The sequence below is a fragment of the Zea mays genome, chromosome 4 (assembly GCF_902167145.1).
Source record: "Zea mays cultivar B73 chromosome 4, Zm-B73-REFERENCE-NAM-5.0, whole genome shotgun sequence".
NCBI lineage: Eukaryota > Viridiplantae > Streptophyta > Magnoliopsida > Poales > Poaceae > Zea > Zea mays.
In genome coordinates this window covers 195,728,380-195,753,627 of record NC_050099.1, presented here as the reverse complement: position 1 = coordinate 195,753,627, position 25,248 = coordinate 195,728,380, and the positions used below count along the sequence as shown (strand labels likewise).

The 25,248-nt window shown below is 53.9% G+C and overlaps 1 protein-coding gene across 1 annotated transcript; it reads right to left on the bottom strand.

Annotated features, from left to right (window-relative positions):
* Window positions 1-20,155: 20,155 nt before the first annotated feature.
* LOC118477084 (uncharacterized) lies at window positions 20,156-24,070 on the bottom strand. Its single transcript, XM_035967616.1, has 3 exons — window positions 23,814-24,070; window positions 23,646-23,744; window positions 20,156-20,777 (listed from the first exon to the last, which is right to left on the bottom strand). Exons 1-3 carry the CDS (start codon window positions 24,068-24,070, stop codon window positions 20,216-20,218), a joined length of 918 nt encoding a protein of 305 aa, XP_035823509.1. The 3' UTR covers window positions 20,156-20,215.
* Window positions 24,071-25,248: the final 1,178 nt, after the last annotated feature.

Here is a 25,248-nt window from a genome sequence, read left to right as displayed (position 1 = left end):
GACATTCCACCACTTTATAAATTTCAGATATAATCCTATCTCAAATTGATGGGGTGGAGGATGAGAAATAATTTTATGCATTAGTAGAATTTGTTTCTACTCTGTAACTTACATGACACTCTTCGTTTCGCTCCTCTATAGTAAAAATGTAGCACATAAATATCTCTGATATCTTGCTAATAATAGTATACAAATATATTTTGCATAAAACCGAATTAGCTTAATTGATATATGCATAAATTACTATTATTAGAATGAAATTCAATTCCAATCATCTACAATTCCAATCATAAATTACTTTAGGGCTAGTTTGGGAAAACCATTTTCCCAAAAAATTTCCAATTTTTTAAAAGAAATTAATTTATTTTCTCTTGGTAAAATAGGAATCCTTTAGAAAAATAGAGTTCACAAACTAGTCCTTAGAAAAATAAAAATCTATAGAAAAAATAGGTTCCCATACTAGTGCTTAAGTTATCTAAATTTGGCACTGTGAGATCCTCTCCCACAATCCTTCACGTCCAGGGAAAAAAACCACGTGTGCGCTATGTTGCAGATATTATACCCATATGCCATATCTCTAGATTCTATTATTACCGAAAGGGTCGCGAGGACGTGCTTGAGAACATTCCCAAATGATTTCTTTTCTTGGCTTGTGTTGTACTAGTTCTAGTACATAGTACAACAATTGTTTGGTGCGCCGCGAATATCGCAGACGAATTTATTTTATTTTTCTTTCTTAGCAAAATGCGCGCGTCTATATAGGGGAAATGATTGGAAGTTTTCGTAGGGTTCAGATGGTCACTCACAAAGCTCTACAAGTTGGTTCACAAATATTCATGCATTCCTAAGGTGTTCTTGCCTAGCTACTTATATATATACACACAGTATATGCTCTAGCCGCAACTTGTTGATAGTATATTAGAACGTGCCTTTTGCGCATGGATTCTTTGACCAAAGAACCAATCTTAATATTCAAACGAAAAGGAAGTGTCCCAAAGTGTGAATAATGCTACTACTAGTGGAGACGGTTACGTAGGTTAACAATAGGACTCAACTTGCACCCTTTTCCTTCATCCAGTTATCTCCGTACTGCCTTCTTTTCTCCTGATTTGCGTCCGAGTTGTAGAATCTGTGTCAAATTAATGTTTCGTTTTTGCCGTTTGACCAACCTAACCTAAGGCAAAAACTTGGTTACCCCGCTACCCGCACCATTCCATCCTAAATTATTGTGTGCGTTGACTTTGGTTGAACGTCTGTTTAGTTGTCTGTACGTGAAGAACGGAAACTGCATGAGTGAATGCAAAATAAGTGATTCTGATATCATTTACCTGCATCTGACAGTACCTAGCAGACCAGACTCGTGTGGGACTAGATATATGGGTACAGTAAACCAATCAGACGCAAAAAGAAAAAAGTGCATGAACTCTTCTGCCCTAAACGGGCCCCGCCTTCCCTTCCACCCTTCCCCAGTGGCGGACCTAGAATGTTTATATAGGGTGTATCGTAACAAAATTTTCATGTAGAATTCTATCTAATGTACATATAAATTTGGTAAACAATTTGATATATATAGATATAAAATTTGACACTCAACAAATAAGCATGAAAATTGCATACATTAAACATAAAGATTGCAATAATATTATTTATCTGGTCTGCGCTTCCTCAACGCCATAAAAGTCATGTGCATATGGTTGAAATGGACCTCTAAGAATATATGCTCTTCGAATTGCATCATGATTATTAGCATGGTAACTTGCAATAGGTTGTCTTTCACCTGGATCATGTGGAAGACGACTGACATCATAAAGTGTTGGCAGTGGCGGTGCAGATGGCATTGGATTCACAATTTCTTCATTTATTCTCTCTTCCTCTTGTTCTTGAGGTGTTGATGGTTGAGTAACATCCGGAGATAATGAAGAAGCAATAAACTTCTATTTCTTTGCAGCATGATTGCGAAAAAGAGAGGCGATATCTCACTGCTTCTTCATATTTTAGTCACTACAAAAATAATGGTAGTGAATCAATAATCAATAAGACAAAAATTAACAACAATATGTTGCCTGGGTTATCGAATCAATCATGTACACGAGCTGCACCGGCTGTACGCCTGTACCACGCCTAGAAGCAGCTGTACACCATATTGAACTCCCTGGCCGGAGTGCCGGGCACGCTCCTCGTGCAGAAACTGTCGCTGGCTCGCTGCGCGTCCTCTCCACGCACGCCCCGGCGCCTCCGCCCGCCCGCCCGGCCGCCGTTGCACAGCCGGAGCACGGTCCTGTTCTCTTGCTGGTCCAGGAGCGCCGCGCCGATCTGGAGGACTGGAGGTCCTCGTTGGTGTCGCTGGCTTGCGCGCTGTGCGCAGGAAGGCACAAGGCAAGCCGCAAGCAGCTGCTAGCCCGTCGGCCGCCGCCAGGAAAAGCCGAAGATCGCGGAGGCCGGATAGAAGACGAGACCGCCAGGAACAGTAGCCGAACCGAAACGATCGCGAACAGAAAGTAGAAAGCAGAAAGTTGGAACGTGCGTGATGCGTCCCGTCCGCTAACTGAAATGGCCGGGTGGGGTGGTGTCGGCGTTTCGAGACCGGGGGGTCCCTCGGGCCGACGAGTGAGTGTCGCCGCGTGCCCCAGCCCAGATGGGTCGAGCGCGTGGGCGAGCGCGAAGGGGGGAAAGGAGCGAGGCGGCCGGAGACCGGTGTGAGAGAGGTGGGAATCCCGCGGCCTTCGTGTTCGTCCCGCGCCCAGGTCGGGTGCGCTTGCAGTAGGGGGTTACAAGCGTCCACGCGGGAGAGGGAAGCGAGCGGCCCCAAGAGAGCGCCTGTCCCGTCCTCGTCCCCGCGCGGCCAACCCTCCCTAAGAGGGCCCTGGTCCTTCCTTTTATAGGCGTAAGGAGAGGATCCAGGTGTACAATGGGGGTGTAGCAGAGTGCTACGTGTCTAGCGGGGGAAAGCTAGCGCCCTAAGTACATGCCGATGTGGCAGCCGGAGAGATTTTGGCACCCAGCTGGTGTGATGTCGTGGCCGTCGGAGGAGCGACGGAGCCTGGCGGAGGGACAACTGTCGGAGCGGTTGAGTCCTTGCTGACGTCCTCCTGCTTCCGTAAGAGAGCTGAGAGCCGCCGTCGTCACAGAGCATGCGGGGCGCCATCATTGCCTATCTGGCGGAGCTAGCCAGATGGGACACCGGTCTTGTTCTCTGCGGCCCGAGTCAGCTCGGGGTAGGGTGATGATGGCGCTTCCTGTTGACGTGGCTGGCCTGCGCCCTAGGTTGGGCGACGTGGAGGCTCCTCCGAAGCCGAGGTCGAGTCTGTCTTCCATGGCCGAGGCCGAGTCCGAGCCCCTGGGTCGGGCGAGGCGGAGGTTGTTCGGCAGAGGCCAGGGCGGAGTCCGAGCCCTGGGGTCGGGCGAAGCGGAGTTCGTCGTCTTCTGGGGCTGAGCCCGAGTCTGAGCCCTGGGTCGGGCGGAGCGGAGTTCGCCGTCTTCCGGGACTTTGCCCGAGTCCGAGCCCTGGGTCGGGCGGAGCGGAGTTCGCCGTCTTCCGGGACTTAGCCCGAGTCCGAGCCCTGGGTCGGGCGGAGCGGAGTTCGTCGTCTTCCGGGACTTAGCCCGAGTCCGAGCCCTGAGTCGGGCGGAGCGGAGTTCGCCGTCTTCCGGGACTTAGCCCGAGTCCGAGCCCTGGCTCAGGCGGAGCGGAGTTCGCCGTCTTCCGGGACTTAGCCCGAGTCCGAGCCCTGGGTCGGGCGGAGCTCCCTATGGTGCCTTTGGCAGGGCCTGACTGCCTGTCAGTCTCACTCTGTCAAGTGGCACTGCGGTCGGCGTGGCGCAGGCGGCGCTGTCCTTCTGTCAGGCCGGTCAGTGGAGCGGTGAAGTGACGGCGGTCACTTCGGCTCTGTCAGGGGGCGCGCGTCAGGATAAAGGTGTCAGGTCACCTTTGCATTAAATGCTCCTGCGACTTGGTCGGTCGGTGCGGCGATTTAGTCAGGGTTGCTTCTTAGCAAAGGCAGGGCCTCGGGCGAGCCGGAGATATGTCCGCCGTTGGAGGGGGGCCTCGGGCGAGACGAAAATCCTCCGGGGTCGGCTGCCCTTGTCCGAGGCTAGGCTCGGGCGAGGCGTGATCGAGTCGCTCGAATGGACTGATCCCTGACTTAATCGCACCCATCAGGCCTTAGCAGCTTTATGCTGATGGGGGTTACCAGCTGAGAATTAGGAGTCTTGAGGGTACCCCTAATTATGGTCCCCGACAGTAGCCCCCGAGCCTCGAAGGGAGTGTTAGCACTCGCTTGGAGGCTTTCGTCGCACTTTTTTGCAAGGGGACCAGCCTTCCTCGGTTGCATTTTGTTCCGGTGGGTGCGCACGAGCGCACCTGCCGGGTGTAGCCCCCGAGGCCTCGGAGGAGTGGTTTCACTCCTTCGAGGTCTTAATGCCTCGCGTAATGCTTCGGCTGGTCTGGTTGTTCCCTCATGCGAACTGGCCGTAGCCCGTGTGTACGGTTGGGGCCCAAGCTCTCGGGCTGGTATGTTGACGCTGTCAACGGTTCGACCGGAGCCGGGTTTGCGAGAGCAGCCCCCGAGCCTCCGCACAGGGCGAGAGGGCGATCAGGGACAGACTCGGCTTTTTTACATACGCCCCTGCGTCGCCTTTCCGCAAGGAGGAGGGGGGAAAGCGCCATGTTACCCTCGATGGGCGTCGAACATGGTGTCTCCGGTGAGCTGCAAGCGGGTAATCCGAGTGGACGTCCGTGCCCCGTTCGTTAGGGGTCGGCTAGGGGCCCAGAGGCACGCCCAAAAGTACCTGCGGGTGATCTGCCGGACCCGGTCCCCTGGCGACGGGGTCCGAGGGCTCGATGCCTCCCTCTGATGGGATTCCGTTACAAGATCGCTCCCGCTGGTCTCGGAAATGTCCTAGGGTACCTCGGGAGCGCAGTCCGAGCCTTGGTTATGTATCGAACGTACCCCTGGTCATCCCTCGCTCGGCGTCTGAGGCGACTGTGAACCCTTCGGGGGCCAGCCTTCGAACCCCTGATCAGTAATGGGCGCGGAGCCCGAGTAGCCTGAGGCGGCCGTGGAACCCTTCGGGGGGCCGGCCTTCGAACCTCTGACCAGTAGTGGGTGTAGGGCCCACGCGATCTGAGGCGGCTGTTGAAACCCTTCGGGGGGCCAGCCTTCGAACCTCTGATCAGTAAGGAGGCTCGGAGCCTGGTTCCTTCACGGGGAAGGATCCTTTTCGGGGTATTCCCCTTTCCCGGTCCCTGTTGCAAGAGATAGAGAAAAAGGAAAAAAGGAAAAGGATATGAAACCGAACGACGCGGTGTACCTTTTTTGGCGCGGTTATTTTGGCGAAGGCGAAGCGTCGCCCGCTTTTCCTGCCAGAAGCGCCGCCTGTCCCGCCGCGGAGTTAATGCGATGGGGCGAGTGGTTGGCGGGGCGGCCGCTGCGCGTGCGCGAGCCATTCGAGGAACGGATCACGGGCGCGTTGTCTTCACGCCGTGAGAGGGGGTTCTCTTGCTGCCCCCGGATGGGACGTGAGCTTGGCTGACGACGTGACCGCTGCTCCCGCCCGCCTGCCACCGTCATTACTGCCGGCCCACTTTTGGCCGCATTGACCGCCGCGTCAGGCTGGCGCTGCTGGGTCGTGCGCTGGGTCGCCTCGAGTCGCGGTATTGGTTCCGCACTCGAGGAGGCGCGGTCGTGGCGCAAGTGGCGGTGCAGTTGCTTGCATGCAGCATCCGGCGCGCCGGTTGCGTGACGTGTGGGCCTGGGCCTCCATGCTGGGCGTGTCGGGAGTCGGAGAAGCGCGTCCACTTGGCGCGGTTGCATGCCGCCTGCATGGCTGCCCGCCTCTTTCGCCCGTTGGTCTGGGCAAAAGTGGAGGGTCACTTGTAACCGCTGGGCGGTTGTTTGCACCACGTGCGGCGGTTTGGCTTCTTCTGCTTCTGAGCCGGTTTGCACGACATGCGGGACCCAGCCCCCGCGCCGCAGGGGAGGGCCTTGGAGCGTGTTGGAGAAGACTCAGCCCGTGACGGTTGGGGGCGCAAGTAGGGAGAGTTGCCTTTAAAAGGAGGGCGACCCCTTCCAGAAGGCGACCATGTCTTCTCGCTCCCTTATGCATCGCGTCTTTCCACCTTCCAAGCCCCCGGATGGGGGATACCCGCCGTCTTTTCGCCTCATCGTTGGAGGATCGCAACTCCGTGGGAGTTGGTACCTTTCAGCCATCGTTTGGCTTCAAGGATTTTCATCACACAGCCCAGTTGCTTCCCTCCGCTGGTGGTCACCCAAGACGGTGACCTCCAGCTCCTGGATGGGGAGAGGCAAACCGGGCTGTGATCCCGATCCCGCCCTCAGCATCGAGGGTGTTCGTTATCCTCGCTGGGGCGGGGAGCGAGGCGAGCCGGGGCTCTACCTCCTGCGCGGGTCGGCGGGCCACCTCTTCTTCCAGCTTCTGGTGGTGGCAATCGCCTTCCAGCCCTGCGGCGGAGACGTCCTCCAGCCATGCCGGGGAAGGCGAACTGTTGCTGCCCAGCTAGGATGCAACATTCCGCCCTCTCCCTCGCATTCGCGGCGAGGACGGCTGCGAGGACCTGCCGATGCGCTTGGGGGGGGGCGACCCGCGTTTGCTGGTGATTCGCCCGGAGCTTGTCGCTCCGCAGGCTCCCCGGTGTGGAGGTTGTTCGTACCCGCGGGGACGGAACCGGAGTTCCGTTTGTAATGGCACTTCGAATGCCAGGGTTTTTTGTTCATTGCGGCTGTCGAGGCCTGAACATGTATGTAATTTTGGCACGGAGCCGTGTTTTTTCCTCACTTTCGAGCACTAAGACTCGCCTGTTGGTTGTCTGAACCGCTTCACCAAGCATGAGTCGCCCTATGTCAAGGTGACGAGTGAGGTATCCGTATCCCAGAGGCGTAGGAGTCCCTCGGCTCGGTCGGCCTTGTTGTCTGAGGCTCCTCTAGCTCAGTTAAAGGGACCCCTTGGCCGCTCTTCGACGAGCCGAGGCCAGGGGTAGCGATATCAGCATGAACATAGGCGGAGTTGGCTCGAAAATGAAACCTGGGTGGCCGGAGCCTAGCCGGGTTGTCCGCTAGCGGGACCGACGCCGGAGTCGATCAGCTGAGGCCTCGGGTCGGGCTGGCGCCCTTGGAAGATGGTTGGCCGAGGCCCCAGGGGTAACCGGTCGAACCGCCTGCTCGGGCCGGATTCCCGGAGAAGTCCCTGGCAGCGATTGTCCGGGCATGACGATGACGTCGTCCTCCAGAGTGGGGATCCTTGGACCGCGTCGCCGTCCGAGGCTAGGTCGGACCTTGCTAAAGGTGTCGTCGATGCCGAGGGTGTTACTCCCCCTTCCAGCGTCAAGACCCGAGCCTGCAGGATCAGAGTGTCTTGTAGCGTGTGCCTTCTGCGGCCGCTGAGGCCAGAATATACACACCCTCGCTGTGTTGTAAAGCTGTGTCTCCTTCCCTCTTGTTTCGAGTATCTGGACTTTTTTGTCGGTAACAGGGATGCTTGTGCGAGCGAGAGTTGCTTCTCGCGGAAGGTGATGAGTGAGGTATCCGTATCCCGGAGGCGTGGGAGTCCCTCGGCTCGGTCGGCCTTGCCACTTACGCGCACTTTCACCCATCCATGAGGACCTGTCACCGACTCAGTCGAGAAGGCTCGAAGGATCACTTCGGCAGAAGAGCTTCCGAACGTGAAGACTTGTTCGGTCCGCGGAATCACTTTATCCGAACGCGAGTTACTTATCACAGAAGGTGATGAGTGAGGTATCCGTATCCCGGAGGCGTAGGAGTCCCTCGGCTCGGTCAGCCTTGACTGCTTACGTGTACTCCGTCGTTTTCAGGATCCACTTTTCGAAGTAGTCAGAAAGCACGAAAGATATTCTGGCAGAAGAGATCTTTTTTCGAGGAAAATTTCAACGCAGAGGGGGTTCCCCCCCTTTTAGCCCCCAAGGGAGGGTCGGGCTTTGCCGAGGCGAGGCCGACCCTTCCTTGATGACTAAACTTTGCGCGGATGCGAGGTATATGAACAACTTGAAAACATCTTAAGGGTAGAAGCGACGTAGCTGTTGGATGTTCCAAGCGTTGCCGTAGACCTCGCCTTGACTGTTGGCCAGCTTGTACGTTCCGGGCTTCAGAACTTTGGCGATGACGAATGGCCCCTCCCAGGGGGGCGTGAGCTTGTGCCTCCCTCGGGCGTCTTGCCGCAGCCGAAGCACCAGGTCGCCCACCTAGAGGTCTCGGGGCCGGACCCCTCGGGCGTGGTAGCGTCGCAGGGACTGCTGGTACCGCGCCGAGTGTAGCAAGGCCTTGTCCCGAGCCTCTTCCAGCTGGTCCAGCGAGTCTTCTCGGCTAGCTTGGTTGCTTCGATCGCTATAGGCCCTCGTCCTCGGGGAGCCGTATTCCAGGTCAGCGGGCAAGATGGCCTCGGCCCCGTAGACCAGGAAGAACGACGTGAAACCCGTGGCCCGGCTCGGCGTTGTCCTCAGGCTCCAGACTACCGAGGGGAGTTCCTTCATCCATCGCTTGCCGAACTTGTTGAGGTCGTTGTAGATCCGAGGCTTGAGCCCTTGTAGAATCATGCCGTTGGCACGCTCTACTTGCCCATTCGACATGGGATGAGCTACGGCGGCCCAGTCCACCTGGATGTGGTGATCCTCGCAGAAGTCCAAGAATTTTCTGCCGGTGAACTGGGTACCGTTGTCGGTGATGATGGAGTTCGGGACCCCGAGGCGATGGATGATGTTGGTGAAGAACGTCACCGCCTGCTCGGACCTGATGCGGTTCAGAGGTCGGACCTCGACCCACTTGGAGAATTTGTCGATGGCGACCAGCAGGTGCGTGTAGCCCCCGGGCGCCTTCTGCAAGGGGCCGACGAGGTCCAGCCCCCACACAGCAAAGGGCCAGGTGATGGGTATCGTCTGCAAAGCCTGAGCGGGCAGGTGGGTTTGCTTCGCATAGAATTGACACCCTTCGCAGGTGCGGACAATTCTAGTGGCATCAGCCACCGCCGTTGGCCAGTAGAAGCCTTGCCGGAAAGCATTCCCGACAAGGGCTCGAGGCGCTGCGTGATGGCCGCAAGCCCCCGAGTGTATCTCTTGCAAGAGTTCCTGACCTTCGGCGACGGAGATGCATCGCTGGAGGATGCCCGAGGGGCTGCGGTGGTAGAGCTCCTTCTCATCGCCCAGCAAGACGAACGACTTGGCGCGTCGCGCTACCCGCCGAGCCTCGGCTCGGTCGAGGGGTAGCTCTCCTTGGCGGAGATATTGCAGGTACGGGGTCTGCCAATTTCGATCAGGCGTGGCCCCGCTCCGCTCCTCCTCGATGCGCAATTCCTCACCCTCGGAGGCCGTGGGTACCTCGGGTTGGACCGAGGCCGCCTCGGGCCGAGCTGAGGGTGCCTCGAGCTGTGCTGAGGGTGCCTCGGGCTGTGCCGAGGGTACCTCGGGCTGGACCGAGGGCGCCTCAGGCTCGGGCGAGTCGTCGATCTTGACGGAGGGTTGATGCAGATCCCAGGAGAAGACGTCCGGGGGAACCGTTGTTCGCCCCGAGGCTATTTTTGCCAGCTCGTCCGCAGTCTCGTTGTAGCGCCGAGCGATGTGGTTGAGCTCGAGCCCGTAGAACTTGTCTTCCAGGCGCCGAACCTCATCGCAGTAGGCTTCCATCTTCGGGTCGCGGCAGTGGGAGTTCTTCATGACTTGGTCGATGACGAGCTGCGAGTCACCGCGAGCGTCGAGGCGCCTGACCCCTAGCTCGATGGCGATCCGCAACCCATTGACCAGAGCCTCGTACTCAGCCACATTGTTGGACGCCGGGAAGTGGAGGCGTAGCACATAGCGTAGGTGTTTCCCGAGGAGCGAGATGAAGAGGAGGCCCGCGCCGGCTCCCGTCTTCATCAGCGACCCGTCGAAAAACATGGTCCAAAGCTCCGGTTGGATCGGAGCCGTCGGTAGCTGGGTGTCGACCCATTCGGCTACGAAGTCCGCCAAGACCTGGGACTTGATGGCCTTCCGAGGGGCGAACGAGATTGTGTCGCCCATGATTTCCACCGCCCACTTTGCAATCCTGCCCGAGGCCTCTCGGCACTGGATGACACCACAGTTACCGGATGAGACTCGAAGTAGTGTCGCAACTTCCGCCGCGTCAGGATCACTGCATACAGCAGCTTCTGAACTTGTGGGTAGCGGATCTTGGTTTCGGACAGTACCTCGCTGACGAAGTAAACCGGCCTCTGAACGGGCAATGCATGCCCCTCTTCTTGCCTCTCGACCACAATCGCGGCGCTAACCACCTGAGTGGTCGCGGCGACGTAGACCAAGAGGGCTTCTCCGGTAGCTGGGGGCACCAAGATAGGCGCCTTCGTGAGGAGCGCCTTCAGGTTCCCGAGAGCTTCCTCGGCCTCAGGGGTCCAAGTGAAGCGCTCGGCCTTCCTTAAGAGGCGGTACAGAGGCAGGCCTCTTTCGCCGAGGCGTGAAATGAAACGGCTCAGAGCCGCGAGACATCCCATGACCCTCTGTACACCCTTTAAGTCCTTGATGGGACCCATGCTGGTGATGGCTGCGATCTTCTCCGGGTTGGCTTCGATGCCCCGCTCGGAGACGATGAACCCCAAGAGCATGCCCCGGGGCACCCCGAAGACACACTTCTCGGGATTGAGCTTGACGCCTTTCGCCTTGAGACATCAGAATGTCACTTCAAGGTCGGAGAGGAGGTCGAAAGCTTTCCTCGTCTTGACTACGATGTCATCGACGTAGGCCTCGACCGTGCGACCGATGTATTCGCCGAACACATGGTTCATGCACCGCTGGTACGTCGCGCCCGCATTCCTGAAACCGAACGGCATGGTGACATAGCAGTACATGTCGAAGGGCGTGATGAAAGAAGTCGCGAGTTGGTCGGACTCTTTCATCCTGATTTGGTGATACCCTGAGTAGGCGTCGAGGAAAGACAGGGTTTCGCACCCAGCAGTGGAATCCACGATTTGATCGATGCGAGGCAGAGGGTAGGGAACCTTCGGACATGCTTTGTTGAGACCAGTGTAGTCTACACACATCCGCCATTTCCCCCCTTTCTTTCTCACAAGCACAGGGTTGGCAAGTCATTCGGGATGGAATACCTCTTTGATGAACCCGACTGCCATTAGCTTGTGGATCTCCTCGCCTATCGCTCTGCGCTTCTCCTCGTCGAATCGGCGCAGAGGCTGCTTGACGGGTCGGGCTCCGGCCCGAATATCCAGCGAGTGCTCGGCGACATCCCTCGGTATGCCGGGCATGTCCGAGGGACTCCACGCGAAGACGTCGGCGTTCGCGCGGAGAAAGTCGACGAGCACTGTTTCCTATTTGGGGTCGAGCCCGGAACCGATCCGGATCTGCTTGGAGGCGTCGCCACTGGGGTCGAGGGGGACGGCCTTAACCGTCTCCACTGGCTCGAAGTTGCCGGCATGACGCTTCACGTCTGGCACCTCTTTGGAGAGGCTTTCCAGGTCGGCGATGAGGGCCTCGGACTCGGCGAGGGCCTCGGCGTACTCCACGCACTCCACGTCGCATTCGAACGCGTGTTTGTACGTGGGGCCGACGGTGATGACCCCGTTGGGGCCCGGCATCTTGAGCTTCAGGTAGGTGTAGTTGGGGACGGCCATGAACTTCACGTAGCATGGCCTCCCCAGTACCGCGTGGTAGGTTCCTCGGAACCCGACCACCTCGAACGTCAGAGTCTCCCTTCGGAAGTTGGAGGGCGTTCCAAAGCAGACGGGAAGGTCGAGTCATCCGAGGGGCTGGACGCGCTTCCCGGGAATGATCCCATGGAATGGCACAGCGCCTGCTCGGACGGAGGACAGATCGACGTGCAGGAGCCTGAGGGTCTCGGCGTAGATGATGTTGAGGTTGCTGCCCCCGTCCATGAGGACCTTGGTGAGCCTGACGTCGCCGATGACGGGGTCGACGACGAGCGGGTATTTCCCCGGGCTCGGCACGTGGTCGGGGTGGTCGTCTTGGTCGAAGGTGATGGGCTTGTCGGACCAGTCTAGATAGACCGGCGCCGCCACCTTGACCGAGCAGACCTCCCGGCGCTCTTGCTTGCGGTGCCGAGCCGAGGCATTCGCCGCTTGCCCACCGTAGATCATGAAGCAGTCGCGGACCTCGGGGAACTCTCCTGCTTGGTGATCTTCCTTCTTGTCGTCGTCGCGGGCCCTGCCACCCTCCGCGGGTGGCCCGACCCTGTGGAAGTGGCGCCGAAGCATGACGCACTCCTCAAGGGTGTGCTTGACGGGCCCCTGATGATAGGGGCACGGCTCCTTGAGCATCTTGTCGAAGAGGTTGGCACCTCCGGGGGGCTTCCGAGGGTTCTTGTGCTCGGCGGCGGCGACAAGGTCCGCGTCGGCGGCGTCGCGTTTCGCTTGCGACTTCTTCTTGCCTTTCTTCTTGGCGCCGCGCTGAGTAGACGCCTCGGGAGCATCTTCCGGTGGGCGGCCCTGGGGCTGCTTGTCCTTTCGGAAGATAGCCTCGACCGCCTCCTAGCCAGAGGCGAACTTGGTGGCAATGTCCATCAGCTCGCTCGCCCTGGTGGGGGTCTTGCGACCCAACTTGCTCACCAGGTCGCGGCAGGTGGTGCCGGCAAGGAACGCGCCGATGACATCCGAGTCGGTGATGTTGGGCAGCTCGGTGCGCTGCTTCGAGAATCGCCGGATGTAGTATCGGAGAGACTCTCCCGGCTGCTGTCGGCAGCTTCGGAGGTCCCAGGAATTTCCGGGGCGCACATACGTGCCCTGGAAATTGCCAGCGAAGGCTTGGACCAGGTCATCCCAGTTGGAGATCTGCCTCGGAGGCAGGTGCTCCAACCAGGCGCGAGCGGTGTCGGAGAGGAACAGGGGGAGGTTGCGGATGATGAGGTTGTCGTCGTCCGTTCCACCCAGCTGGCAGGCCAGGCGGTAGTCCGCGAGCCACAATTCCGGTCTCGTTTCCCGCGAGTACTTTGTGATGGTAGTCGGGGGTCGGAACCGGGTCGGGAACGGTGCCCGCCGGATGGCCCGGCTGAAGGCCTGCGGACCGGGTGGTTCGGGCGAGGGACTCCGATCCTCCCCGCTGTCGTAGCATCCCCCACGCCTGGGGTGATAGCCTCGGCGCACCCTCTCGTCGAGGTGGGCCTGACGATCGCGATGACGGTGCTCGTTGCCGAGGTGGCCCGGGGCCGCAGGCGCGGTGTTGCGCGTGCGCCCGGTGTAGACCGAGGCTTCCCGCATGAATCGGGAAGTCGCGACATGAGGTTCCGAGGGGTACCCCTGCCTTCGGGAGGCAGAGCTCTCGGCCCGTCGGACCGCAGCGCCTTCCAGGAGATTCTTGAGCTCTCCCTGGATTCGCTGACCCTCGGTGGTTGATGGCTCCGGCATCGCGCGGAGAAGCATCGCTGCTGCAGCCAGGTTCTGACCGACCCCACTGGATGCGGGTGGCGGCCTGACCCTGACGTCGTTGGCGACGCGGAGCTGGAGACCCTGGGGCAGGTGACGTATTTCTCCGGCCGGGGGTTGGCCCGCCCATGCCTGCCCGACGTCCCGGCGGATCGGCTCAAGCGCTCCTGCTCCCTCGTCGAGCCTGGCCTGCGCCCCGCGGACTTGCTCGAGCTATGGGTCGTGACCCCCCGTCGGAACGGGGACCACAGCTAGCTCCCGCGGGATGTCAGCGCGAGGCACCGGCCTAGGGAGATCACCGCCCTCCGGCATGCCGAGATGATTGCCTTCGGAGGGACCCCCTAGATCGACGTGGAAACATTCGCGGCTTGGGCCGCAGTCCTCGTCGTCGAGGCTGCGGCTACCGTCGGAACAGTCGGAGAGGCAGTAGTCACATGCGGCCATGAAGTCCCGCATGGCACTAGGGTTGCCAAGTCCAGAGAAATCCCAACAGATGCTGGGGTCGTCGTCTTCCTCGGACCCGGAGGGCCCATAGGTCGAGACGTCCGTCAGCCGGTCCCAAGGCGACCGCGTGCGAAACCCCAGAGGGTTTGAACTCTCCTCTACGAGAGTGCCCGCCAAAGCAAGGTCGCTAGGCGGGTTGAGGCTGAATCTAAATGACGTAGGATGGGAATCGGTCGGTACCTTTTGGTCGACGAACGGCGATGAAGTCACGTCGGGGACTGACTGCACCGTCTTCTCAGGTACGAGGGTGACGCCCAGCAAGCCTTCCGCGAGCGTGCTGGCGTCGTCCGCTTGCTCGGGATTGGCGTGTCGCGAGGAGACGGCGCTCGCCTTCGTCTCAAACGCGAGGTCGACGCCCGACGCGCCCCCTGTTGGGGCGCTAGGGACGTCGACTCGCTCGATAGCCGACGAGGCGTGGCCTCCCGCTTGGCTTTGGTTGCCCCGCCTCCTCCTCCGTTGGCGGGGGAGAGGACGGGGCGAGCTCGAATGTTGTTCTTCCACCACGCGGGGAAGACGTCGTCGATTCCGCCGCCGGCGGGTGGGCTGTCGGCCGCCATTGTCGTCGTCGTGCGGCGGTGGAAGGAGTATCATGTCGTAGCTGCCGTCGAAGGACATGAACTCAAGACTCCCGAAACGGAGCACCGTCCCGGGTCGGAGAGGTTGCTGGAGACTGCCCATCTGGAGCTTGACGGGAAGCTGTTCGTCAACACGCAGCAGGCCCCTACCTGGCGCGCCAACTGTCGGCGTTTCGAGACCGGGGGGTCCCTCGGGCCGACGAGTGAGTGTCGCCGCGTGCCCCAGCCCAGATGGGTTGAGCGCGTGGGCGAGCGCGAAGGGGGGAAAGAAGCGAGGCAGCCGGAGACCGGCGTGAGAGAGGTGGGAATCCCGCGGCCTTCGTGTTCGTCCCGCGCCCAGGTCGGGTGCGCTTGCAGTAGGGGGTTACAAGCGTCCACGCGGGAGAGGGAAGCGAGCGGCCTTAAGAGAGCGCCTGTCCCATCCTCGTCCCCGCGCGGCCAACCCTCCCTAAGAGGGCCCTAGTCCTTCCTTTTATAGGCGTAAGGAGAGGATCCAGGTGTACAATGGGGGTGTAGCAGAGTGCTACGTGTCTAGCGGGGGAGAGCTAGCGCCCTAAGTACATGCCGATGTGGCAGCCGGAGAGATTTTGGCACCCAGCTGGTGTGATGTCGTGGCCGTCGGAGGAGCGACGGAGCCTGGCGGAGGGACAGCTGTCAGAGCGGTTGAGTCCTTGCTGACGTCCTCCTGCTTCCGTAAGAGAGCTGAGAGCCACCGTCGTCACAGAGCATGCGGGGCGCCATCATTGCCTATCTGGCGGAGCTAGCCAGATGGGACACCGGTCTTGTTCTCTACGGCCCGAGTCAGCTCGGGGTAGGGTGATGATGGCGCTTCCTGTTGACGTGGCTGGCCTGCGCCCTAGGTTGGGCGACGTGGAGGCTCCTCCGAAGCCGAGGTCGAGTCTGTCGTCCATGGCCGAGGCCGAGTCCGAGCCCCTGGGTCGGGCGAGGCGGAGGTCGTTCGGTAGAGGCCAGGGCGGAGTCCGAGCCCTGGGGTCGGGCGAAGCGGAGTTCGTCGTCTTCTGGGGCTGAGCCCGAGTCCGAGCCCTGGGTCGGGCGGAGCGGAGTTCGCCGTCTTCCGGGACTTAGCCCGAGTCCGAGCCCTGGGTCGGGCGGAGCGGAGTTCGCCGTCTTCCGAGACTTAGCCCGAGTCCGAGCCCTGGGTCGGGCGGAGCGGAGTTCGCCGTCTTCCGGGACTTAGCCCGAGTCCGAGCCCTGGGTCGGGCGGAGCGGAGTTCGCCGTCTTCCGGGACTTAGCCCGAGTCCGAGCCCTGGGTCGGGCGGAGCGGAGTTCGCCGTCTTCCGGGACTTTGCCCGAGTCCGAGCCCTGGGTCGGGCGGAGCGGAGTTCGCCGTCTTCCGGGACTTAGCCCGAGTCCGAGCCCTGGGTCGGGCGGAGCGGAGTTCGCCGTCTTCCGGGACTTAGCCCGAGTCCGAGCCCTGGGTCGGGCGAAGCTCCCTATGGTGCCTTTGGCAGGGCCTGACTGCCTGTCAGTCTCACTCTGTCAAGTGGCACTGCGGTCGGCGTGGCGCAGGCGGCGCTGTCCTTCTGTCAGGCCGGTCAGTGGAGCGGTGAAGTGACGGGGGTCACTTCGGCTCTGCCAGGGGGCGCGCGTCAGGATAAAGGTGTCAGGTCACCTTTGCATTAAATGCTCCTGCGACTTGGTCGGTCGGTGCGGCGATTTAGTCAGGGTTGCTTCTTAGCGAAGGCAGGGCCTCGGGCGAGCCGGAGATATGTCCGCCGTTGGAGGGGGGCCTCGGGCGAGACGGAAATCCTCCGGGGTCGGCTGCCCTTGTCCGAGGCTAGGCTCGGGCGAGGCGTGATCGAGTCGCTCGAATGGACTGATCCCTGACTTAATCGCACCCATCAGGCCTTAGCAGCTTTATGCTGATGGGGGTTACCAGCTGAGAATTAGGAGTCTTGAGGGTACCCCTAATTATGGTCCCCGACAGGTGGGGTCCCTGGTGGGCCTGGCTTAGGGTGTGCCAGGGCCCACCCGGACCCCCTGTGGGTCCGCCACTGCCCTTCCCTCGCCTCGTCCTTATTGACCTCTCGATCTCGTGGCCACCACAAACTTAATTGTGTTCATCTATGCATTCGTCAAATTATCTTTGTCACATTCGTAGATCTTGACTAGAACACGAGACCGGATTAAATGCAGCCACTACTCTCGAGGCCCATAAAAAATCACTATAGGAAGTCATCACGTGTGCTTGTCTATGACGCGCACAAAGGATATACCAGATTATCAATCCCCATATTCCATATCACATATAAAATCTTATATAGCGACTCAATATTAGGCAGGCCTTTTTGACATGGCTCCGGTTCTGATTCCTCTAAATATAACTTTAGCTCTGACTTCTCTTTAGAAGCAACTTCCCTATAGAAGCTAGTGTTTATCTAACAAATCGTTTAGCAAAATAGTTTCTCTTGACGCGAGAGAAAGACAAGATAGAGAGTGAGGGAGGATCCGCTAGAAGCCATTTTTCGGCTTTGGCTTCTCTATATAAAAATGGCTCCAACTCCTCAGTACTTTTTGTTAGACGCTCTTTTTTAGACCATTTGGGAGGGCTCCTACTGGAGCCGGAGCTATTTTGGGAGCCCTCCCAAACATGCCCTTAATTGCCCTCATCAGCACAAGCAAAGACATCACAATTTAGTAGTCAATAGGGCTATGAATTATAGATAAATAGACAAAGCAATAGCTAGCTATCTATCTATTGATTATCAACAAGGACTATTTGGATGTATGTAAACCGTGTTCTTATTCAATAAAAAAATCTCTAAGATATGACTCATTTATATGGATTGTACTAGCGAAGTTGTGTCTTATTAGGCTTAGAAAACCAAGCGAGAGATGTATCTTAATAAAGATATATTTTCTTCATTTTTTACACTTACCCACTTAGACACACCTTAAGACATGGTGCATTATGGCATGTACAACCTAGATACTACGTTGCGGTTCTTCAAGCACTATATACACTTAAAAACTCGTTCATACACCTCATTGTATTTAAGCATTGTATCTTATTCACTAGAACTCCTCGAGACACGGCTCATTTATGTGGTTTGTATGGATAGAATCGTATCTTATACTTAGAGAACCGTTCTACATACGTTCCTTCACCAAGATATGTATCTTATATTTTATGCACTTAACCCCATAGATACCCCTTAAGATACAGGTCATTTATATCGGTTGTACATACTCTTACCCTTAGGGCATGTACAACACAGAGCCTTTGGATCAGTTTTCAAAGTAAAAGAGATAGTTAAAAAACTGCATGATACAAGCCAGAGCCCATAGATCATAAATACAGTCAAGACACGGTATGTATAGAGAATCGTGTAGAGACGAGCTCTTCACGAAGAGCTCGTCTCTTGTTTTTTGCACTTACACTCCCTAAAAACCCCTCAAGTGACTTCATAATTAGGGCATGTGCAACCCCATTTAATATGGGGTCTTTGAGGGGTTTCTAAGGGACTAAGTGAAAAAAATACAAGAGACACCCTCTTTGCGAAGAGTCTGTCTCTTCACGAGTCTCTATACATATATTGTCTCTTAGCTGTATTTATTATCTAGAGTCTTGAAGTTGTATCATGCAACCTCTTAGTTATCTCTTGTATTTTAAAAACCAAACCGGAGTCTAGGTTTGTACATGCCCTTAATGAGGTTTTACTTTTACATGCCCTTAATATGCATTATACATATCCTAATAGTTTTGGCTTGCTGAACGGAGGTATATATTAGCTATTGGCTTGTAGATTTTAGGGTATTTACAATCCTGAGCTTTGGATCGGTTTTCTAAGCGCAAGAGACAGCTAAGAAATTATATCTATACAATAGAGTGTCTCTAAATCATAAATGTATTACCTCTAATGGCAACGGGAGATATGTGTATTAACAGGAATTGTACAGACGCTAGGCTTTTATGTTTGAGAAGTCACGTAGGAGATGGGATTTTTGCGAATAGACGGTCTCATCAATTTTTTCACTTACCCCTAAGACTCTTCGAGAAACAGTTATTAATTGAGGTTGTACATGCCCTTAGCAAACCTTCAACAATTATAATAAGTTACTCGGTCAGTGCCCGTGCGTTGCAACGTGGACATATAATATCTCGATGACTTATATATACAAATATGTGTTATGCAGTTATGAAATAGAGGATGACATCCGTGAGCTGTCCGGGATGACATCGAAGAGAAACTCGGACATGTGACGCACGAGCACTCACCTAGTAGTGTATTATATAAGATAGGTCAGTGCCCGTGCATTGCATCTGGAATATATAATATCTCGATAACTTATATATACAAATATGTGTTATATGATTATGCAGTTATGCTACAGATCACCTGAAGATCGACGCAACGCAAACACGGCCTGCAACGCAAACGACAAGCGCGCGGCCTACAGATCGACGCAACGCAAACACGGCCTGCAACGCAAATGACAAGCGTGGTCGCGCGCACTGCCCATAGAAAATGTTACCATATCTATCCAAACAATTAGCGATTTTCATTCCCATAGTAATAGATACCAATGTTATTTATTTACATTAATGTTACCATTACAAGTGCTCAACCAAACGCCACCTGAGTTCGACGCGTTTCGTGGCTCACATCTACATGACGAAGTTTTCACTTACATCTGCATGACGAAATTTCGTGGCCCACGCGCAGTGACCAAGTGACCACCCTATCGTTAATTATGACATCAGCATAACAAAAAACTTAGTACCAGTATTAGTGGGAAGAACACAACAAATGCATTACTGAAGGCGGATAAGTCTGTTCTCCAGTGAATTAACTTATGTAAAAACTGTAGTGACACTTAGATTAGACCAATGACCTATGGTTTGATAGTGTCATTTTAGTTAAATACATAGCGCTATTTCCCCAAGTTTCTAAAAAAGAGACTAGTAGATTACTGGTTTACTGATCTTTCCATTTCTCTTAACCTCTTAATACCTTAGCATTAGCGGCACATTAGTTAGTGAGGATGTACATGAATTAAAGAAGAATAATTCCAACCTCAAATATCCCAACAGCAAGGCAAACATAATGATCGTCTTCGCCAAAAGAAAGAGCACAATGGACAACACTTGTTCAACCATCATCCGTGACATAGTTATCCGCAATAACTTTAAACGCACTCTCTTGAAGTTTAATGAAAAAAAATCAAATAGAGCAGTATATCTGTAACCAAAAAAGGTAACAGCCCTAAGCAATTATAAGAACCAAAAAGCTACAGGTACATACTTCAGTAATTCTTTGCTTTAGATGATAAATCTGAGCCCTCAGCACCCCACAAGGCTACAAACAACATATTATAAGTATAATTGCAGCTACAAAAATGTAAAAATAAAAATAAACCACAACATAAACCGAATAGCACAGTAATTCTTTGATTTAGATGATAAATCTGAGCCCCCAGCACCCCACAGGGCTACCAACAACATATTATAAGTATAATTGCAGCTAAAAATGTAAAAATAAAAATAAACCACAACATAAACCGAATATCAGTAGTCAAATAACTAAATACGCATCCAGGTTTGTACCCCTGAAGTTAACCACTCAACACAAACACAATAACCAAATAACTGATGAAGTAGTACTAGGCAAGCGTTACACAGAGGAGCTCCAACCTGACAGCTCAACTAAAACCTACAGGACAACAAGGACTCGCCCAGGAGCGCACAGAAGTCCAGTTTAAACTAAAGATGCACATCCCCTAATCTTCACTCCTTGGATGACTTGTTGATCAGGGACTTGTGAATGTGCGGTATGATACCTCCGCCTACGATGGTGCCCTTGATGAGGGTGTACAGCTCCTCGTCTCCATGAATGGCTAGCTGCAAATGGCAAGGGGTGATACGCTTCACCTTCAGATCCTTGCTAGCATTCCCAGCCAGCTCCAGAACCTCGGCAGTCAAGTACTCCAGGATGGCAGCTGAGTAGACGGCTACAGTGGCACCAACACGACCATTTGCCTGAGTCCTCTGCTTCAACTGACGGTGGATACGTCCAACAGGGAATTGAAAGCACATCAATGAATATTTGTCCCTCTCCACTCTGATGGACTCCAGCATGCTCCCCAGATCCTCGGATGCGAGGTTGTCCTCAAGGGCATGCTGTCCTGCTGGCTCTTCCCTGCCATCCCACTCCTGCAGGAGCCCTCCTCCCTCCGTCAGCGAGATCTCGTCTTCCAGTACGACTCTAGCAAATATTTGGCCCAGGAACTTGGTCGCTTTCGGCGCATCGGTCACGGCATCCTCCAAGGTAGATAGAACATGTTGGAACCTGGCAAAGAAGACAGATGGTCGATGGAGACTTTGGAACCAAGTCACCAACTATTGAAAAAAGTTCAGTTATGTGCAAAATATATGGACCATACCCCTGGAGTAGAAGTGCTCTTGAGCTGTGCATAAGTACGCCAAAAGCTTGGCCAAGAGTTCCTTTTCCAGGTCTTTTCTTTCAAACGAGTTTGCTGACCCTGCCAGGATTTAAGAATTAGGTAAGACCTACTCACAGTTTGTTTCATTCCCCATATAATGGCAGGAAAAAACAAGGACACTTGACGTAGGATTGTGATATGGTTTACTATAATTCTGCTTCCTTCTGCTACAATAGGTAAGTGCCCGTGCATTGCAACGGGAACATATAATACCACAAAACCCAATACTAACCAATACCCATCATATTTGTAGTGTAATTTGACCAACTTATTTAATTTGACAGCTATCACTATCTGGATGCATTAGCTATTATAACTCAATCATCACGTTAAGTATATTGCGTTAGCTAATATGATATACCTTCACGATTAATGTTAATAAAGGTTTCTAGCAATATATAATGACCCACAAAATTCACTGTTTAGCTAAAACCTCTAGCAATGAAACGATGAATAACTGTCATGATACAAATATACAAATACAAATAAAGTCCTAGGAAAATAATACATGTAAGTATTCCCATTCAGACAAATTGGGGTTCTCAAGCAACTTTACCCACACTGGAAACATGAGGAGGGCCACAAGTGCCAACTTTGGGTTGGAACAAATCAAGCACAAGCAGATTTATCTCAGCCACCGCCACCACCATCAGCAGCTCAAATCCATCCAACTATTGTAATAAATGAAGAAGAATCTCAAGTCTTTTCCCTCTCCCTCCTCTCTCTAATCCCATGGAAATAATCAACAGTGCCCCTGACCAAACAGATTTTTTGTACATGACACAGGGAAGTAAAGTATGACAGCTGAGAGGCACTTTATAGAGGACAATGAGGAAACTGGTTACCACCACACAACCAAAGTAGCGAATAGTTGCAAAGCAAGCCAATCAACAAAGTCAGTGAACTTATGAATGCATAATACACATTTGATATAGCATTCTAATAGCACTTAAAGAATATAAATGAATCGAATTAGATGGTGAACAAACATATTGAGAGGGCAACATGCAAGTTCTGGACATACAAATTGCATCTGCTTTTTCACGAGTCATGTGATTTGCTTTAGCGGGGCAATCCCAAAATGTTAATTTAAATTTCTGGCTGCAAACTTCAGTGTATTTATTATCCTTTTTGAAACATTGACCTGGTACATATGCTTTCCAATTTCCTTGGTTCCATGAAAAGTGCAACACTTCCACCTGAAAAATCAGCAGCTTTGTCCTGTAGCCTCCTGACTTCTAGGGCCTCGTCAGTGGCAGACCCACAGGGGGTCCGGGTGGGCCCTGGCACACCCTAAGCTAGGCCCACCAGGGACCCCACCCCACCCGGCCATTTCAGTTAGCAGACGGGACGCATCACGCAACGTTCCAACTTTCTGCTTTCTGCTTTCTGTTCGCGGTCGTTTTGGTTCGGCTACTGTTCCTGGCGGTCTCGTCTTCTATCCGGCCTCCGTGATCTTCGGCTTTTCCTGGTGGCGGCCGACGGGCTAGCAGCTGCTTGCGGCTTGCCTTGTGCCTTCCTGCGCACAGCGCGCAAGCCAGCGACACCAACGAGGACCTCTAGTCCTCCAGATCGGCGTGGCGCTCCTGGACCAGCAAGAGAACAGGACTGTGCTCCGGCTGTGCAACGGCGGCCGGGCGGGCGGGCGGAGGCGCCGGGGCGCACGTGGAGAGGACGCGCAGCGAGCCAGCGACAGTTTCTGCGCAAGGAGCGCGCCCGGCACTCCGGCCAGGGAGTTCAATAAGATGTACAGTTGCTTCTAGGCGTGGTACAGGCGTACAGCCGGTGCAGCTCGTGTACATGATTGATTCGATAACCCAGGCAACATATTGTTGTTAATTTTTGTCTTATTGATTATTGATTCACTACCATTATTTTTGTAGTGACTAAAATATGAAGAAGCAGTGAGATATCGCCTCTCTTTTTCGCAATCATGCTGCAAAGAAATAGAAGTTTATTGCTTCTTCATTATCTCCGGATGTTACTCAACCATCGACACCTCAAGAACAAGAGGAAGAGAGAATAAATGAAGAAATTGTGAATCCAATGCCATCTGCACCGCCACCGCCAACACTTTATGATGTCAGTCGTCTTCCACATGATCCAGGTGAAAGACAACCTATTGCAAGTTACCATGCTAATAATCATGATGCAATTCGAAGAGCATATATTCTTAGAGGTCCATTTCAACCATATGCACATGACTTTTATGGCGTTGAGGAAGCGTAAACCAGATAAATAATATTATTGCAATCTTTATGTTTAATGTATGCAATTTTCATTCTTATTTGTTGAGTGTCAAACTTTATATCTATATATATCAAATTGTTTACCAAATTTATATGTACATTAGATAGAATTCTACATGAAAATTTTGTTACGACACACCCTATATAAACATTCTAGGTCCGCCACTGGGCCTCGTCATAAGCTGAACACATGGACCATGCCTATGAAAAACTTTAACTATTGGTTGGCTCGGATCACATGAGGGGGTTACACACCAAAAAGCTATAAGCGGACTTATCTAACAGAAGTCACGGAATACACCAAGGGACCGAGAAAAGCAGAGGTACCAACTTTAGCAATTTGTTGACAAGGAAAAGCACAGATGACATGACACGACAGGAGAAAAGCCAAAACGACTCGCCAAACCATCTAGAACAACCACCTATTGCAAATGGCATTGCTATCTAACGATCAATTCTGCTCACCACTCTAAGCAGGGAACTGAAAATGAGGCATGCATCAAAGTTTCCTCCGATGAAACATGATTTGTTCCTTTTCCTTGTCCATAGTAGGTGAAAGGCCTCCTGCATCAGGTTTCTTAGCAGAGACATAACGATTTTCAGCTCCCAGTTTCTGATCAGTTGAAATATTACCTTGCAGCACCCTTCCACCTTGTTACTGATTCACTGTCCAACCCCCTCTTTTCTAGGTGCAGCTTCATTGTAGGTGCTGGTGGAAAGCCACCAGCAGTTCTTCGAGCAGAAGTGGTGAAGCTTTCAGAATGTTGTACCGATGTCCCATTCTTTTGTCGATTGGCATTGATGCTGTGTTGTATAAATCCCTCAGTTTTCCTTGAAGCATTACCAGACTGAATATGCACTTTATTATGTGCGGACCTTTCAGTCTCCATTGCAGGTGAAGCAATGTACCACAATAAAATGGTCACAACATCTGCATGTTGCGGCCACTGGCTTCCTGGCGTACTTTGGGTGGCGCCCACCTCCCCGGAGTTCTAGCACTGCATCTGCCCGGTGCCCCGTGTGTCGGGATCCCTCGCCTGTTCATCAGAGCTTGAACTGTCTGCCCTTACTACCATAAATAACCACAGGCCCTCCTCCTTCCCTGTACTCCCATGGAAATAATCAATAGTGCCCGTGACCAAGGACCGAATTTTCTTTTCTTCCTCTTGCAACAAAGAAACATCAATTTGGCACTGCTCTGCGAAATGCTTCAGCTTGCGGTGAAACCCACTGTGTTCATCCAGACTTCTCATGCTCGTGTTAAGGAATTCTTTGGTTTTGACAAGCTTGTGGCCAAGAGTTGTTGTCTTAAAACAACCACTGTCCATGAATTCAAACGGGATTTTGGTATAGCTCTTCCTCAAAGTCAAACAGTAGCCAGGGCTAGGAGTCCGAGGCTTATAGTGATGAATCGCAAAACATTTCTATTGCTTTCTAGAGCATAATTGTGGGGGACAGATATCCCCCGGGTCCACTGAAAGGATAAAAGACCTCATGAAAGGCCCAAGGGCCCAATAAATTGTAAGGTCACTCCTTCATGGGCCTGGGGAGGAACGACCAGTGAAGCAGATCGACATGAGGCCGGATCGGTGCGAGCCCGAATGGTCCAACAACGCTGAGCAAGAAACCACAACAGAAGACCCGACTTTCCCGCGCTAGAGCCTCGTACAACGAAGCTAGGCGAGGATAAGTCGGCAGAATGATAGGGAGATAGACTCAATCAGTTCACTATCACTTAGGGGCAGTTTGTTACCACATCCGCATGTATTGCCTCACGGTCGAATATATAAGGCCTAGGGGGCACCCCTTCAGAACGATCGATCTCACTGCCCAGCCATCCACCCTAGCTCTCTACGTTCTAGCTTTAGAGAGTTCCTTTGTAACCCATTACATAAAGCATACTCGCCAGGACGTACGGTGTTACGCGTCTCAAAGCGGCCCGAACCTATAAACACTGTCCATTGTTCCTCATGCATCCGACACGAACCATTTAGCTACAGTCGGCGACATCGTCGTACTCCTAAAACACCTTGAGGGGCAACCCCGGGTGTGCGGTCGGACCCAAAAC